Genomic DNA, 18,058 nt, shown 5'->3' with positions numbered 1-18,058 from the left:
AAATGCTGTCTTTCAAGTGCCCTTGTCCACACAATTACCAACACCCATTGTAAAGAGCTTCCTCAGCACAAGTCTAGACTTACACTGGATATGAAAACATAGCTCTGTATCTTTGGACATACACACACACACACACACACACACACTCAAACACACACACACACACACACACACACACACACATACACACACCCGCTGTGACAGAGTGAAAAGGTCTGCACCTTCTGGCTGCACACTCATCCTCATCAATGTGTACTGATCAAAGTTGGCTTGTACCACTTGAACAAGGGCGGGGGGCTGGGGATGCAGTCTTAGTAGGGTGATCACCTTCCAATAATGGAATTGTCTGATGTTGTCAGCATGTAGGAAAAATGAGGGCAGGTGGCAAAAAAATGTGCCTTTGTGTGTTAACACGGCGAGGCAGCAGCGATGAGGGTCGTCACGGCAACACAACACAACCCAGCTGCTGTATCTGTCATGATGGCTGCTCCCAGCGCCACCATAATCCCCTTAAAGCTTGTTTACGAATCACAGCCTCCAACCACCACACACACTCTAACAACTAAAGGATATTACACACATTCTTCAATTTCACACGCACGCTCAACAGGCAACTAGCCCCACATTATTACTTTGCCGCCATCCATCTCCTGCTTTTCCCCTCTGCCGTCTGTCTATCACTGTTCGTGTTACACCATTAAACTTGTGTAGCCGTCCATCACTCCTTCACTTGCACTCTTTTCCGCTCTGTCTATAATCTGCCTATTGACACCAGCCGCCCTCTGTCAGTCTTCATGTCATCATGATTCAATCACACGGGCAATCAGCAAATTGGCTTCACGAGAGCAACTACTGTTCTTTCTCAAATAGAGACCTTTGCGGACCGCGACATGATGTGTCTCAATTAGGTCCTTGATGGAGTCTTAGCTTGAATGGATAAATGGCTCTTATTAAGATTTTTTTTAAAATCCTTTTTGCGGGGAATATTTTTTCCAGATTTTCTGCCTAGTGATAGTGTTTGCTTTGATTTCTGATTGATAAGTAGCTGATGGCTTCACAACAGTGTGACAAAATTGCCACACTTCAACTCCACATGCGTTAAATTGTAAGTAAGCACTAATACAAAATCCAACACAACGTAATTTTTGATTGGTTTTGTTTGCCTCTAATTTGTCAAAATACCTGAAAGACCAAGCATTGTTAGTGTGCTTTGCACGGTTAATCATCAATGCTGTTGAAATTACTAAATGGTCTTGAAGCCAAGATGACAAGTAGCAGTGCTGTTAGATGGCTACCTGTTGAGACTATTTAAAAAAACTATCACAATCTGAAAAAATGCAAGCAACCCCTCATAAAGCCCATATTGACTTCACTAATGAAGACACATTACACGGATTCATCACCATGTAATATAATAATCATAATTTCACCCTAGTGGGCATACATTCTGAAAGTCCAGCTATTTGTATACTCCCCAATATTTTTCTTACTACGGTTAAAGCTGTTTCCTTTTTTTCGCCCATTGGTGGCCGTGGGGGGTTAGCGCACCATGACTAAACTTTCATCAACATAAACATTCATCATGAGTGACGGATAAAAGCATATGCAGGGAACAATTAGTTTTGCCTCTAACTGTATTGCATTATTGATATGAGCCAAGTATGGAACCAAACACAAACGGAACCTGGTAATGTGGAACACTTAAACATTCCATACCTGTTTGTAACAGTAACAAGTCAAAGTTTTACATCGACCAAGTAATGGATGCTGTCCATAGCCAGATACAGTAATACCTTGACATACAAGTGCCCCGACATACAAGCCGAAGAAAAGGCATATGATGACAATTGATATTAAGCACGAAATAATTGAAAAACATGAGTAGTGTATGCGTGACTGAGCTGGCTTGCCAATACGTATGGGGAAGCAGGAAGTTCGCCTTCAAAGCCATGGTGAATGATTCAACCTCTTTGCCTTGGTTATTGCACAAGAAGGTTTAAATTTAGTGTAACGTAAGATTAAAACTTTTTTAAGTGTGTGTGTATAGGAATCTAAGTTCATTTAAGTTAAATTTAAAGTTTGTTACGTTACGAGCGCATCCGTCAAGTCTCTCTCTCCCATCTGCAAATTCCGCATTCTATTGAATACTAATGTTGTAATTTTATTATAAAACATCATAACCTTTACTTCTTTACTTATTTGTTACTATGTTAGTAGATGGTGAATTAAAACCAATAAATTAATTTGTATTCAGTTCATTTCTATGGGAAACGTTGATTTGAGATATGAGTAAATCGAGCTCAGTCCCGGAACGCATTATACATGTATATGTATATATATGTGTATATATAAAAATGCCTTATACTCTATACTTAAGTACCTTCATATCTCAGTATGACAGTAAATTCGCTGAGAGTTTGGATTATGTTTATTCTTATGTTGATTTCTTTCTAATTACTGTATGCTCTTGCTTCAATTTGTTGTAAACATCATAATTTTGGAATGTACTTTGTATTCAAATTCAGTTAAGTCCTCTACCGAGAGACACGATTATGCAAGCTCATAGGCTTAATGCATTGTTGAGAGATTGAAGCTAGACAATAAAAAGGTGTTCGGAAAGCAGCAAACAAAGAAAAAGAAAGCACTCCAACTTGCTCTCAAAGGATCAATACTGCATAGAGACAAAGTGCTGATAAACACTGAGGTTTCTGTTAATTTGCACTAATAATCTCTTCTTTTTGTATCCCTTTCAGGTCACTTCACCTCCATGATGTTTCTTTTTTGGGCCTTTCTTCTTTATGTATTCATCTCAACTTGATATGTGGCGAGACAACAAAGGAAATTGGAGGTAAGCAAGTTCTTTTCATAATGTTGTTCTACTACTGTGTTGTTTGTGGCTGACAGCCCTGCAGATGAGATTTAATGAACATCTCATTCATCTCTGATTATTTTCTAATTAAAAGAGCATGAGTGATGGCGTCACAAGCGCACTAATGGCTGCTGGTTAATAACAGCGTGTTAAAAAAAACAAGTGACAGGCGTGCAAACAAAGGCTTAATTCATTTGCGCAATCGGGTAAGGTTGTTTGTCAGGAAAAAAATTAATTGACCTAATTTAAAAATGTAAATACATATTCCAATAATACAACAACAACAATTTCACAGTCACATGACCCAGCCATTCTGTCATTAATTGGACGATATCTTTGCATGGCTAACAACTGGATGGAGAAGTCTAAACGTGTGCCAATTTCGTGTGTTAGTTCATCTGTTAGCCGTAATTATCACCTTCTTCCGGATTGAAAAGAGGCTTAAGCATAGACAGTCATTCCAATGTATAATATTACGATTTGAGATAGCGTTATTAAATATACTAACTAAGAATAACTTTTGAAGAGTGAGCTACAGAGTGAATATTCACCATGTTCTCCATAAAAAATGTGCAGACTTTAGCTTTAGGTCATTTAAATAATATTAGCACAAAGCCTGTAACAACCTGTACACAATTTCTATTCTTCTTCTTCTTCTTCTTTGTCTTGTTATCTTTATTATTATTATATGATGTTGTGTTTGAGAATATATTGGCTGCATCGACAGGATTATAAAATATCAAGAAAGACTACTCATTTTCTTACAGAGTTTATGCTCATTAATTGCCAGGACTGTACACTGAGATCAGTGCTCACTTGTATCGACAAAAGTCTTAGGACACAGCTCTTTTTTCAATCAATGGATACATTAGTGCTTGGGCAAGACTTATTTATCTATATTCGAAGACATTTTCAACAAGTATACACTTCCAACAATGAGTCAACCCTTTGGGGAAAGGCAGGCATCGTCTTTCTTTTGCTCAATGCATGAAAAATAGAAAAGGAATGATTAGCTGGAGGTGTGGGATGTTTTAGGAGTGTTTATTCTTTTATACTTACAATTTTTCATGCACTCTAACTGGTAATAAAATGGTCATGGTCATAAAATGTTAAAACAGATCTACAAAATTAAGATGGATAATCACTAAGTCAGAAGAAGAGGAAACAAAATGAGAAGTGTGTGTGTTTTTGTGGATTTTATGTCTTTTAATAGTAAATTACTGCTTACCCACTTGAATGTAAAATAATTGCCATTAAGGCATGGTCAGACTAGTGATTAACTCAGTCAATCATCAAAGCAGAAGGATGAATGAAAACCACAAGATTGGACATCTATCATCATCTTGGAAAGGGCAAAGCACCCCACACCCCGCCCCTTTTTTTACAGCAGCGTATGTAGCTGGTGGCCATCTTGGATAGGATGACCAGCGGTTGGAAAGTAGCTCTCTAAAAATAAATATTGCTCTGCATTGGCACCTTATTTCTTAGTACTCTCTGATTCTGATACCTAATTATAGCTGTGAGCATCTGCAATATTTTCATGGATTTTCATTACTTGTACTCTATATCAATGGGTGTGTTCATGTTCTGGCACTGAGATCAAACGCTAAAGCTTGCAAAGTACACTGTGGCCAGATTCTGCAGGATCAAATAAAGAGCATGGGGTCAGTGACATTTAAAGGGAAGATGAGCAGACCTGAACACGACTAAACCGGTGCACAAAGCTGCTCCTCCGTTAAAAAAAAAAGAAAAAAAGAAATAAAAGAGTGACAAGTTAGCAGACGGATGGGCGTCCTCCGCCGTGTTTATGTTCCATCGCTCCCTCTCCATCTGCCTCCCCGCCTCCGCCCTATTATGCCGTATTTGTCAGCAGCCTCATTTAAACATTTGTTTGAATCTGCGCCACTCCCGCAGAATTACAAAGAGTAGGACGGTGAGGTAAGGGTGTTAAGGAGGATTTTAGACAGCAATGAGACAAACTAACGAGAACTGATTGGCTATTCTGTTCACAACTGCAGCAGTGGCGGTGCATCACGACTCAGCACTCAGACATGCTGATGTCACCGCCCCAACGCCTCAATACAACACTTGGGCGATACATTTGAGCGCTAGACACAAATAAACATGTTGTCCGGACTAAAAAAGGTGACCTGGGACAATTAGAAAGTTCTTTCTGAACGCCCTTGTGTATATTTTGGCTGTAATGTTGTTATGCCATGTCTCCATGCTGATGTGGCGTCTTTTAAGATGGATATGTGTGCTTGCTGAGCCAGCGTACACGATCGACGTAAAACAGTGGCCAAGCCTCTCTGAGGACATGGAGACATTTAGAGGAGAACTTTCAAAGGAGGTTGGGAGGGGGGGCGCTTGGCAATGAATCGACCGAGACAACGTTGATAGCGGCTGTCTGCTCTTTGCTTGTCTCATGGCCCGATGCTAATAAAAGCCTCCTTTCGTAATGTCTTGTGTGGGCTGAGGACTGTGAGATCAAATAGGATGGATCCGGTTCGGTTATACCCGGAATGTAGAGACTAAAAATGGATTTTGGTAGTGTTAGACGTTGTTTCGACAACATAAATCATCTGTTTTAACAACAGGTATGACCCCAACTCGTTTATATTATAAGCAAAACTTGAGTATTTTGGAACAGATAATAGCAAGGTCCCATTTAAAAGGCTATAGCCTTTCAAGGTTGCTTTTGAAGGTTGAGTTAGGATGCTGCAATCGGAATATAAGTAGTTCTGAACATATACAACAATCAATTTTGTTAAACATTGAGTGCCCTAAGTACTTTGCAGATTGGGGGGTTTGCATCTAAATTCATTGTAGATGTTTGAAGATAATTGCTAAAAATTTGGCAAAGACATGAAATATGGCATTAGCTTATGCATATCCAATACCAATGACTGTACACAAATGGCTTTATCTACATAGTCCAGATCCAGTTCCTGAAAATTTCATATGGTTCTTCTCTCTTAGACATATGAAACCAATATTTGAAAGGTTCTTAACTACTCAAATCAGAAAAATATGCACCCATTTGACCTAATTCACCACTACCATCTTTGATAACGCAAAAGCAGCTCTCCAAGACACTAAAGCAGTCCTCCAGACATACTAATTTCCCCATTGACCATGCTTCATCTCTCACCGGTGTTTGCCTACACTTAAAAAAAAAAAAAACAATAATAATAACATGCTGTAAAGTAATGTGGAGGATGCAGCTGAGTAGCAATAAACTAACAGAAGCAGACAAGAGAAGAGGATGAGAGGAGAATGAAGAAAGGGAACAGATTAAAGGACCTAGAGTGCGCCTCCCTTTCAAAGAGGTCTTATCCCATGTAGAGCATCCTCTCAAGCGTTCAGACATTCACACATACACACACCAGCACAGAAAGGAAAGTGTGATTGAGAGTTTTGAATGTGTCGATGAAGGCCACTATCCAGGATTTCAAAGCACCCAAGTGTTACACAACGTTTTGATAACAGGATAGTCTCTAATGAATGTCTGACTCCCATACTGTACAGTGTTACCTTGTAGTTAAAACTCTTTGCAAATTGAATAATGTTTGGTCTAAAAGTGCGCATTTCTCCATGGCTCCTCAATGATTCCATAAGAGAACATAGCAGATATATCAAACTGTCAGGGAGGCATGCTTTGGAATGCTCTGGCACGTAGAGCAGGGACTGTTTTCGTGATCCAAAAAGGCCTCGGCAGCCTCCATTTGTCCAGTCTTGTCTTACCTGTACCTACTGAACCCCACACAAGTATCTCAGCAACCAGGCAGACTCCATTTATAATAATAATGATTGTAATACAGAGGCCAGCTGAGGCAGGAACAGGCTCAGTTTTAAGCCAAGGTAAGCTACGGTTGGCTTTACAGACTTCCACCACGGCTCTCTGGTTTCGTGGCTTGCCAATCAGATAGGAGCCAAATTACACGTAGCTCACTGCTAAATACAACACAGGAATTCCGACGCACTGCACTCACTTGAGCCACACAACATTGACGCTGTAATGAAGTGACTGGGAGATGCAACCACCTCCTCACTTAATATCCCTTCACTCCAGGAGCTATGGAGACATCTTATTCATTTATTTTTCCCTCAGTTGTCATTAAACCTTGTCGTCTAAGTTAGCTCACACTCTTCTCAATGCCTGCTGCTTATCTATATCCTATTCTTAGGATATCTAGTTTATATATATACATGCAGTATATACAATGTATTATACTGAGGAGTACAAAATGTAATACTGCCACTTAGTTTCACTGGATATTGTTCCTGTACTGATCATACATGTATAATTTTTAGAGGCTCTTTGCCCATTGAGCTGGGACTGTTTTGAAAGTTGTATGGTGAGTCATCAAACTTTGCCACCAAACTCTGCCCACGCCCTACCATGAAAACTTTCACAGCTAAGTGCCAAGTGTCTGTCTTATATTGTAATGAGTATTTTGCAACACTTGCAGTACATAGATTGTTGCCATGTGTTTGCAAAATTAGTTGAGTTTGGCAAAGCCTCTCAAATGTGATTTGCTAATAGGAAACAAAACAATTTTACTAGGAACTTTGTACTTACAAGAGATGCAAGTCAACACTTGAATCGAGATTTTAGCACATACTTAACAGTTTCCTAGTAGCTTCCTGTACTTCTCAGCCCCAAATGAGTAACCCCCAAATGATAATAATACATACTATTAACATTTGCTAACGGAAATTTTGTACAAGACTCTAGGGAGTTTATTCAAAGTGGAATGGCTCCTAGGAGGAAACCCCCCACCCCACCCTTCACCCTGCCTTTCATAAAAAAACACATTTACAGAACTTGTCCACCTCATTCACTGTGCGTTCATGTCAATCCCTCCTGCTGTATTTTCTTTTCCCTCATCTTAAGGGAAGTGAGAAAGTGGAGCCGCACAGTGGGAGTGTGTTGTGTCAGTGCCAGGGCAAAAAATAGAGTCAATTGCGGAGCTTTCTGAGAACACCCCACTATGCTGCATGACCTCAAAATGAAATACACACTCTTACATATAGTTCAGAACATAAGCGGCACTGTGTGAGCTGCCCTCACTCGCCCCCTCCTCCTCCTGCAGTCTCCCATCTGCTGTGACAGAAACCTCCAGCAAAGTCCCACCCAGAGACCTCGCTGTTAAACTGCCAATGAAGGAATGTCTCAATCGAATTCACAGATGTTGAAGCGATGACCACCTTCTCTACTCTTACAGGGGAACACAAACAAACATTGTGTGTTTACTAATACACTAGCCACTACATTAGATAGCTTTTTTAGTCATAGTGTCACATTTACACCGGACCTTTAATGGTGAGATTTAATAATAACCATCAAAAACATCATCCACATCGCCAATTGTCAATTACTGGGCCCATATGTACATAAAAATGACCATATACACTCAAAATGTTGTCAGGAGGATTCAAACTCAGAAACTATTGACTGTGAGGTAGTTGCGCCAACCGTATTTTGTCGGGTGATGTAGGCGACAATGTTAACTTTTGAAATACACGTACTATGGCCTATAAGCCATCCGTTGGTGCAGTGGCTCTTTTGCATGACTTCGGTGTGGGCAGCATAGGACCGATTCCCTTTCACTCAGTGATGGTTTTATTGTGACTACGAATTATTGTCTCTTTCCACGTGTGCCCTACAACTGACTAGCAAACAGATATGGGTGTAGTCTGCTTTTTGATGGAGCTATGCTGGGATAAGCTCTAACACCCCCCGACCGTGACAAGGATAATTGGTGTTGAAAATGACGTGCTATTCACATATTTGGATTCCAGGTGTCAGTGATAATTATATTATTCCTATTTTTTATTAATATTAGTAACTATTTTTGCATATGATTGATGAATTGATAATGTAAATGAATGAAATTATAATATCACATCACATTGTACTTCACATAAACCTTAAAATAAAGTCAGAAAGTGTCTTAGTTTTGAATTACCAAAGCGAGAGCATGACTAGGATTGTAGCTCAAATAAAACACAAATGGTTGTCTCTCGAGTGAGTTTTAGAAAGCTAAGAAGAATAGCAGAGAGGTCAGTGATGGATGGTGCAATGATAAGTTGTTTATCACGCTCACCTTGAGCGAGTCAAAACAGGCGATGACTCGGCCGTTTTCCACTTGGCAGCTCTTGGCGGGGTGGGCGAACTTGCACTCGTTGTCCGGCCTCGAGCACGTCCCCCTCTGGAATTCTCGACACACCTCCAAAGTCAGCCACTTTGTGTCTCGGATCGGTGTCACGTTCACTGCCATTTTGGAGCAGGAGCGACAGCAGCAGCAGCAGCAGCCGAAGGGGGCTGATGAGGAATAATGTCTCTCCAGCAAATGCAATTATGAATGTGCCTGTGTGTAGCTAATGAGGATGTATAAGTCAATGACATGGGAAAAGGTGGGCTTCAAATGTTTTTGTTTGGATTTGAGCAGTGAGAGGCCTCCTGAGGCTCTACCACCTGTAGCTCATCCTCAGGGCCCGCTTGCCTCAGATAGGAAGCCTTTCTCGGTCAGAAACTTCTCCACTGACTCGCTCCTCAACTCGACTGTCAGATGAGAGAATGGTAAAACATTATTGATTGCCCCGGCCCATGATGGGAAGAAGCAGTGCTCCTGGGAAGCAGGAGGAGGAGAAGGGCGTGGTGGAAAAGATGGACGTGACGATCTCCTTCCCGATCACAGCATCTGATTGAATCTGTTTGTTCTCAACCTCAAAAGCGGGGAGGGTGGGGCCAACTGCAGCAAATCAGTGGCGTATTGGATGGTGTCGGCGGCCCTGCGAGGCAGTGCTGATGACAGTGGCCGGCTTTAGCAGAGTCCAAGAGCCATAGGCGGCTGTCGAAGAAGGCACTTCTCTCTGTGGACAAGGAGCGAATCGTGTCAGTGGGGCAACACACGCAAAAAACAAAGCTTAGACTTTTACACCCATTTAGAGTCAGTCGCTCTGAACCATTCTGTGTCACAGTCTTAAGGGAGTACCTCAATTTACAAATAGATTTCCGTCCCTAAGGCTGAATAAACCCTATTTGTACATACTGTAGGTCTCTATGTGTTGTAGTCTGTTACTATTTCACATTATAGCTGTAGTAAAGTATCAAATGCAGTGAATATTTGTATAAAAAAATTAGAAAAAATATATGTGTTAAAACAATTTAGGTGAAGGAAAAGAATTCTGCAATAACTTGATAACAGATTTGTTAATTGAACTCAGTTTTCCAGAGTAGAAGAGAAAAGTCAAAGATTACTGTGTCTGTATTCTCACCCTCTTGCTACTGTGACAGTGAAATTTCCCGAATACGGGATGGATAAAGTTATCTAATCTAATCTAATTACAAAGATCACAGTCACAAAATGCTAAAATATCCTGGATTCAGGATCCAAAAATATTCAACTTCATAAACTTAATACATTTAATTGTCGTACAATATGAATAGTATTGGCGAAAAATCAATTTACTACATTTGCCCATGCTACTCTAATAGTGCGCCTTCTGTACTCCCTGCAAGCTTCAATCAACAAAGTCATTCTGTCAAAAGAATAATAACATTCAATAAAAACAATTCTGTCATTTCACATTAGAGGTCCATCATGGCTGATTATACTAAGTGCGAGTAGATATGCTGACAACAAAGTAATCTTTCAATTTCAATTACTTCACGCAGAGTGGCTGTAATGGTCACATCTCCAAAGCAATTTCCATAGCCCGAGCTAAATTTTGTTGCAAGTAAAACGGCCCAGATAAAGTCAAATAGAGAGGGAGAAAGAGAAACTGGAGTCGGGGTGTGCTTTTAGACAAATGCATGAAAACATGTATTATGGACTCACTTCTAGAAAGTCATTTGTAAGATTAGAGTTTTCAAAGAACCTAAGAGCCAAGATTTCAGGCTGATTATTTTATTTTTTGTCATCAGAACTTCAAATCTTTCCCATATCCTAATCAGATTGATGTCAAATCAGTATTGGCAATCGGCCAACAAGAATAGAGACAAAAGGGGCATGAGTGTTCTCGTCACTGGGAGGCTGAATCCTGGTTAGTGATGATACTCTATTTCACATCCTCATTAGAACAACTCTGACAAACACATTTCAACCTCCTCGGTCGCACAAAAATCTCTTTGCACAGTAAGCACCCTCATGCCCGCAGCCCACATGTTATTACATCACCTCTACATCCCCCGCTCACTAGAGCAGATGTGTTTGTGTATACTTACTCCATTGTTAGTTATATTTTATTTAAATCTCGTTTCAAAATTCTTATCCCAACATCCCATTCCCATTATTTTAAATGTAATGTTCCTATATATATATCATTTAACAGTCTTGCCGTTTGGGTCATATTTTATTTGGTTTGGTCTGTTAATGTAAACGCAGTAAACTAGAGAATAAATATTCTGTCCTAACGCTGATTTATAATTTATAGAAATCTTGTATGATCAAATGAAATCAAAGGACAGCAATCGTAGCAACATATTCCAATACAAGAGACAGGAAATAGCTGTCCTATTGGGACTTTTTTTTACAGAAAAATCCTAGAGAAGGAAAAAAGAAAGACTGAGAAAAATCTTGGTGCGGATGTTAAATAAGCACTCCCACAGCTCCAAGAAATAGTTCTCCATTCTTGAGGTATAATGGAATTTTTCCTTCGGGTGTGTAAATCTTGTTGTTGCTCTTATTTTTTGCAAGCATTACTGAAGATGGACTCACTTTTACAAAATATGACATGTTATTGACACTTTCTTACTAAATCCTCAACCAGGGAATTTCTTGATTGGCTAGAAATAATTTGAGGTTAGATTTAGTAGTCTTTATTCGAAGGTATTTGGTTTCAAAGAATTTTAGTCTTTAAATGTTTTGAAGATGTTCAATTTTCAAGTCATCAGCCCTGATTCGTTTAGACCTTTGGGACACATTCACTTTTAAACCATTGGATAATCTCATTGGGCAATTTTACATAGTGTAATAGATAATCTGGTGTTTGTTGTTCTTGGGATTGAGCAAGATTTCTGCGCAAATAGACTACCGTATTTAGGTAGCAGGGATTTAAAGAGAAGTATTATTCACATGTGAATTTTTCTTTTCTTTTCCGTCTTTTGCTGACTTCATTTCATCATGCTCGACAGTACTTTAAAACAGAATGAGATGCAAAATCATTCACTGTTTTGTTTTATCTTAACTAGACTAGCACTGCTACGAAATTGAATTATTGGGGAAGTAATAACATGTAGATGAGGAAAAAAATGTGTGATGAGAATATTAACATGTAACAGACTGAGATTATAGTAGATGCTAACAGGATAACTTCTTTTTATACTCGTTACAAATGTTGAGTAGTTTCTAAAGTTAATACACTTTACACAGATTTGTTCTATCTAGGAAGCTTCAGCAACTCTGCGATCTAAAATAACAATGTTGTCACTTTCTAGGTATTGTGATCCAAGAATAGTCAAGGAAAATATATATTTAAAGAAAAGCAATAATAATGTGGTTGTAATTGGACTGTGTGAGACACATTTGTGGTCAATGGCTTTTTGGGGCCAAAGCTGATATTTTGGGTTTTGTGTTCATGAGTGTGTGAGTTCTGACTGAGCCCTACATCTGGAACTGTTGCAAAGAGGAGTCAGGTCCCATTGCCAGACAGCAACTACAATATAGAAAGGCGAGTGAGTTTTGTGCATGTCTATTCTCACTGACTAACGTGACTCTTGCTCCACTCGGCTCCCTCTCAATGCAGATTGTGGGGTCAAACACTGTGGATGAAATATTCCACTGGGGTATATAGGTGGCATTCAGTGATAAACATCTTTATCTCATAGAGGCGACATCTGGAACTGTGCTCTGGACACTGATTAATGTGACCATTCACATCCAGATTCTAACAGACCTGCAGTGTGTCATATTATGGCAATTTAATTTTTTATGATTTTGCTGTAAGCTTCACAGTGAGGGTGTTTGTATGTTTTTTTTATTTTAATGTTGTCCGACCAAATGTGTGTGTGGATGCGAAGCATTAGTTTTATTTGGATGACGTCAGACTGGCATGGGTGGAGTGTATCATAAAAGGCTTGATTCCGCATTGAAAATTTCCAATTGCATCATTTTTCTTTTTTCTTTTTCCATACTGTGTATCCCAATTGTGTCCCCAGATAGCACAACGTTGGAATGTGCCACTTTAGTTAGATGTGCAGTGTTTGTCTAAGCATAGCGGGATGCATCTTTATTCGCTTATTCACCTTCTCAAACAGTATATCATTAACAGGGAAGGCAACGAAAGGTAAAAACTATCTAACAATCATGGCACTAAACACTAGCTAAACATTTTTGACTCAAAATTGTATTTGGACATTGTCTTTTCCATCACTTTTCTGAACTACCACTATCTCATGATAAATGTTGACTCGTCAAACGCGACGGAAAAGCTGTACAAAATGAAGCACCAAGCACATAGCAACTGAAGGACGTCGGCCCATCTCTTATCCAAATTGTTCCCTGGAGTCATACTGTCAACACAGACTCTTAATGAGCCACTGTTACAAAAGCCTTGTGATTTGCCACCGCACATTGTGTACATGCTTTATCCAATATTACTTGCCCTTTTAAATGTGAAGATAATATAAAGAATTCTAACGCTCAGTTTTGATTGACGTTGACCATAGCACAAGACTTCAATTCAGCCAAATTTCAAAGCACGCGTTACTGTTTCTTTGAGAATATTGGAAAACAAAAAAAGAAAAGAATCAACAAAGTTAGTAATATGCAGAGAAAAATTGTCCATATTCCAACCAGCTCACTGACTGACATATTTTGGTCAAAGTACCATAAGCTCAAGAATTAATCAGATCTATACATGTCCTGTTTTAGTAAAATGTTCTAATATACCCCTAGACTTTGACCAACTTTAAATAAAAACAGAATTCCTCCACAAATTAAGTGGTTCTTAGGTAATCTATGTGGTTTTCAGGAGAAAAAAAACACAATAAAGACCGCTCACCACTATGTTCTCTATGTAAAAAAAAAATCTATTATAATTTGACAGGCATTAGAGTATACTATACATTACTACTTCGTGATGTGAAGTCTTCAACGTATTCATAATTGTTCTGCAACCTTTTATAGAGAATAACCTGCAGTGTTTTACAAATCAGTGTGGTGCACTGCAGTTCTTTTTCAATTTAGTAGTAGCACACATTAAAGAGGGCAGTCATTGTGCTTTAAAACACAACTCTTGAACAAAGTCAAGCAAAACGTTATTTCTATTACGGACAAGAGCAGAGTCCATTTAACGTATTGAGTTCTTGTGGTGCACTTGCATTTCCGGATGCAGATAAAACTGAGTACCATCCCCTCGCATTAAGATCCGCCGACCAAATGGATATAAAATGAGTCTGCAGTGTCCAAATTGTCCAAGTGATCTCCCCTCAGCTTCTGCTCGACTCCTGTCAACAGCTGTGACAAAATGAGCCATGTTTGTCGCCAGTTGAATAAATGAGACCATGGTGGAACAAGGCTTGAACTTTGAGGAACAGTGTTGAAGAGGAGATATATACATAAAGGGCGTCATCAATAAGCATCTCAGAATGTGTAAATAATGTATGCAGGCCATTTCCCATTGCCAGAGGCAATAGATATGATTACACTATTGGATCAACTCTGATAGGAGAGAAGTAGGAAAGTAATGCAACCCACCTACCTACCCAATACATTTAATATCACATTACGTATAACCTTTTACGGTAGGGCATCACTTTCCAAATATGATGTTATTTTTTTTACATTTCTTACTTCTTTATTTCCATCTGTAATATACATGCGGTCCCCCAAATATATTGACTGATATGTCATAAATAAAATTAATTAATCCATCCCAGTATTTATGTCGCTCACACCAGGAAAAAAACATGACTTTTAAATGAAATAAGATATATGACTTAATACAGGAAAAATAACTGCACATAAAAAAGAAAGTTACGTAGGTTTTCGAACCATTTCATCCCCAACAGTGACATCACATGCTCTGATTTACACTGGCTCCTATGAACCTAAAAACTTGTGTTGCACAAATATTGCCTGATCTGATGTAATACTATTCCCTTCCAAAGAACACGCATACATTATTATGCTTTGCAAATATTACATCTTGTTAAGATTTGGATTTTTTTCTATAAATTCAACTATTTCCATACAATGCCATTTTTTTTCTTGGTTTTGAGCTCCTTGTTTACAGAAAGCTATTGTAGCTGGTGCTGAAATGGGTGTCCTAATGGCGGTGCTCATTTGGCTCCATGAGATTATTTGCAGTCTTGTGGCAATAAGCCTCGATATAGACAAGGGTGATTACTGTTGATTCATGATAATAAGCCTTTGCTTCGAAATGATGATTAAAAACCAGATGAAGGGGAAATAAAGTCTACTATTTATGTGAAGCCGGCAAAGGGCAACAAAATGCTGCATTTACTTCGTTTTCTTTATCAAGAGCAATATTCTGTCTGCACGTGCAGAAGTCGAGAAAAAATAGAATGAGGTGAACAGAATGGACAGGTGAGAAATAACAGGAAAGAAAAAACGCAGGTTGCATGTTAGTGTCGATTTGCCCGAATATGGTAAGTCTGAAACTTACGAACGTCAGCAGAGCAAAAAAGAAAGTTGGCACGGTCATCCGGTAATACGAGATGACTGACGTAGCAAAAAGCAGACGTTGGACGTGTCGTATTACTAACGGCGACATTGTGGATGTTGGACCTGAGCTGACCTTTACACTGATAGGACCAGTGTAACGGAGGGAGGGGGGACAAGCAAAAAGCTCAGCGGTGGTGTCAGAGGATGGGGGAGGCCAGGGGGAGAGTGATGGAAAGCTAGAACCCGCTGGATACCACAAAATGATAAATAGTTGGGGGCCAGTTTGATTCCTGGCATAAATCATGATTAATTTCATCTTTTACCGTTCACACAATCACACACACACCATTGATCGGAGAGTCCTCATCAGGCAACCTCAGGTGAAGTACACACAATTTTTAGTAGCTTACACATGCAAAATTATATTCTCACTGGGAATGAATCTCTACACCTGGACTGACTTACATTTATCATTGCTTTAATGATATCATATAGTTTTCATTACTTTTATTGAATTTGTGAATAACAAAAAAAATCTTGGGAGAATAAAAACACTACTGTAGATAGGCAACCAATAAATTAGTGTTTTATCAGACTGCATTTTGTTTGTTGTGCTCATCATACGTATGTAAAGCAGAATCAAAAGAACAGTGTCGCATTTTTTTGTTTATTGACAATCTTGGATAATGAACATAATCTTTGTAGCAAATGAATGACAACACTACTGGTAATTCTTTTCGGGAACTGAGTGCGACTGATTATTAGTTCATAAAATTATCCATTAAACTTTGAACTGGGCTGATGAATTAGACGTGGCTTTTTTACAAATGCTAACCGAATGTTTGTCATGAGAAGCCATTAGCGTAGACAGGTTTTAAGGCAACATAGAATAAAATTGTTAAAATATTAGTGATGAACTGCGCATTTTTGTCCACACAGTAATGTCATTGGAGCATCCCAAAGACAAACGTGTGGAAGGAATTTTGCAGTTTTCATTATTTTTTTGCTAAAAAAATCTAGAATTTAAAAAAAAGTTATTTGTTCAATTGTTGTCAATTGCGATTTGCATTGAATGCTTTTATTTATTTAATTTTCAAGTGTCATAACGCTGCAAAATCTCATTGCGTGATATTTTACTGAAAGATGGAAGACCGTCAAAACCTATTGCATGTGGAGTTCCCCAATTCACAACTTTGTATTGACATTTTTACATCGCAAAATTTCCATTTTACGAACTATTAGAAGTAGTAATGGAAACGCAGCCAATTGAGTCTCATCACTTGGAGCTAGACTTCATGACTGGTCCAAATACAGTTAGTTAGTATTTGTTTTGTCATGTTGGTGTTGTAGTTCTCCATTTTCTTTGCTTTGATTTCTATCTTAACATGTTTTTCAGTTGACTTTCTATTGTACAGCCCGCCTATTTTCTTAAGTATTGATAGAACCATAATCAAGACTCAAAACCCCTGAAGTGACACAAAAAGACTTTTTTCCAATATCTCTTTCTCTCTGATTATCCAATCACATGGCGAATCTGTCTTTTGCATCTACCACCTGTTCTTTTTTATTTTTTAATTTATTGTTACGCATATGTCTCTCTTCTTCCCACAAATCTGCTCACCCTTCTGCTTGGTCGCACCCAAAGCATCATGTCTCGACTTTAAATAGTCAGCACCCAGAACAACACCCCTCCCAAGCAAGGTTTCCTCACACAACACTCCTTGGCGCCGCAGCGGCACAGAATTGTGCTGCAAGGTCATTGATGTCGTCGCAACAAGAGAAAGAGCATTGGAGGCAAGGACAAAGTGGCTAATGGTGTCAGGTCCTCTGTGGTATCAATGCTCTCGGCTCGATATGATGTAACATCAATTAGAACCTCATTACAGCCATCATGTTGGAGGTGAGAAACAAGAAAACAGCACCCAAATGGTATCCGTCCTTGTCTACATTATCTCTCCATCTTCTCACTATCTGGGTTGCCAAGTTAAGTTGACTTCAATGCAATCAGATAATAGTACTCAAACTCAATTCAACACAAGCTTTTTCTTGCAAGACAAAGCAAAAAAAAAAAACAGATGGGGAAACAAAAATTGTTAGTTACACATTCTTAACGGGGCAAAATAGACAAATTTGGAACATCATTGATATTCACAACACCAGAAATGGGTGGGTTGGAAAAAAACGGGTATCTTTCCAAGTTATTTATTAGCTCCCGATGTAAAACTTTGATCCAATCTTTTATTTAAATAGGTATTGGCCTCACTCTTTTAATAATTTAGATGGGCGGAGGGTTCAGTAAAAACCTAACCCCAATCAGATTTTACTGAAGGCAATGGAAGATGGAAAAATTCTGGAGAAATCCTAACATTTGTAGCAACAAACTTTAACAATCCCTATTCACACATTTGTTACAATTATACAGTATCTCTCTGACTAGCTTCACAATTAGGCCCTATTTTAATTGACAGTAATTGCTTTAGGCCATATATATCCCCAATAGCCCAGAGTCTGTGTTGAGCGCTGATTACTTGTTTCCACGAAAAAGATCAATTAA

At 38.9% G+C, this 18,058-nt stretch overlaps 2 protein-coding genes across 9 annotated transcripts in view; one reads left to right on the top strand and one right to left on the bottom strand.

The window, feature by feature from the left end:
* LOC144083212 (succinate receptor 1-like) overlaps nt 1–18,058 on the top strand; it is a 117,889-nt gene that overhangs the window by 68,534 nt on the left and 31,297 nt on the right. For 4 of the 5 annotated variants that reach the window (XR_013303493.1, XR_013303497.1, XR_013303492.1 and 1 more), the window contains exon 8: nt 2,754–2,848. The gene's annotated coding sequence lies outside the window, so the exon portion shown is untranslated. Of the gene's footprint in view, nt 1–2,753; nt 2,849–17,149; nt 17,277–18,058 lie in introns of those variants that run through there. The other variant, XR_013303495.1, reaches the window with a different exon arrangement.
* LOC144083209 (muscleblind-like protein 1) overlaps nt 1–18,058 on the bottom strand; it is a 54,471-nt gene that overhangs the window by 21,737 nt on the left and 14,676 nt on the right. For all 4 annotated transcript variants that reach the window (XM_077610808.1, XM_077610807.1, XM_077610809.1 and 1 more), the window contains exon 2: nt 8,980–9,748. In XM_077610808.1, coding sequence (XP_077466934.1) covers nt 8,980–9,153 — 174 coding nt within the window. In that variant the 5' untranslated portion in view covers nt 9,154–9,748. The remainder of the gene's footprint in view (nt 1–8,979; nt 9,749–18,058) is intronic.

Source organism: Stigmatopora argus, chromosome 10 (assembly GCF_051989625.1).
Source record: "Stigmatopora argus isolate UIUO_Sarg chromosome 10, RoL_Sarg_1.0, whole genome shotgun sequence".
NCBI classification, from domain to species: domain Eukaryota; kingdom Metazoa; phylum Chordata; class Actinopteri; order Syngnathiformes; family Syngnathidae; genus Stigmatopora; species Stigmatopora argus.
Note: the sequence above shows the minus strand (reverse complement) of the source record. Positions and strands in the feature narration are given on the sequence as shown.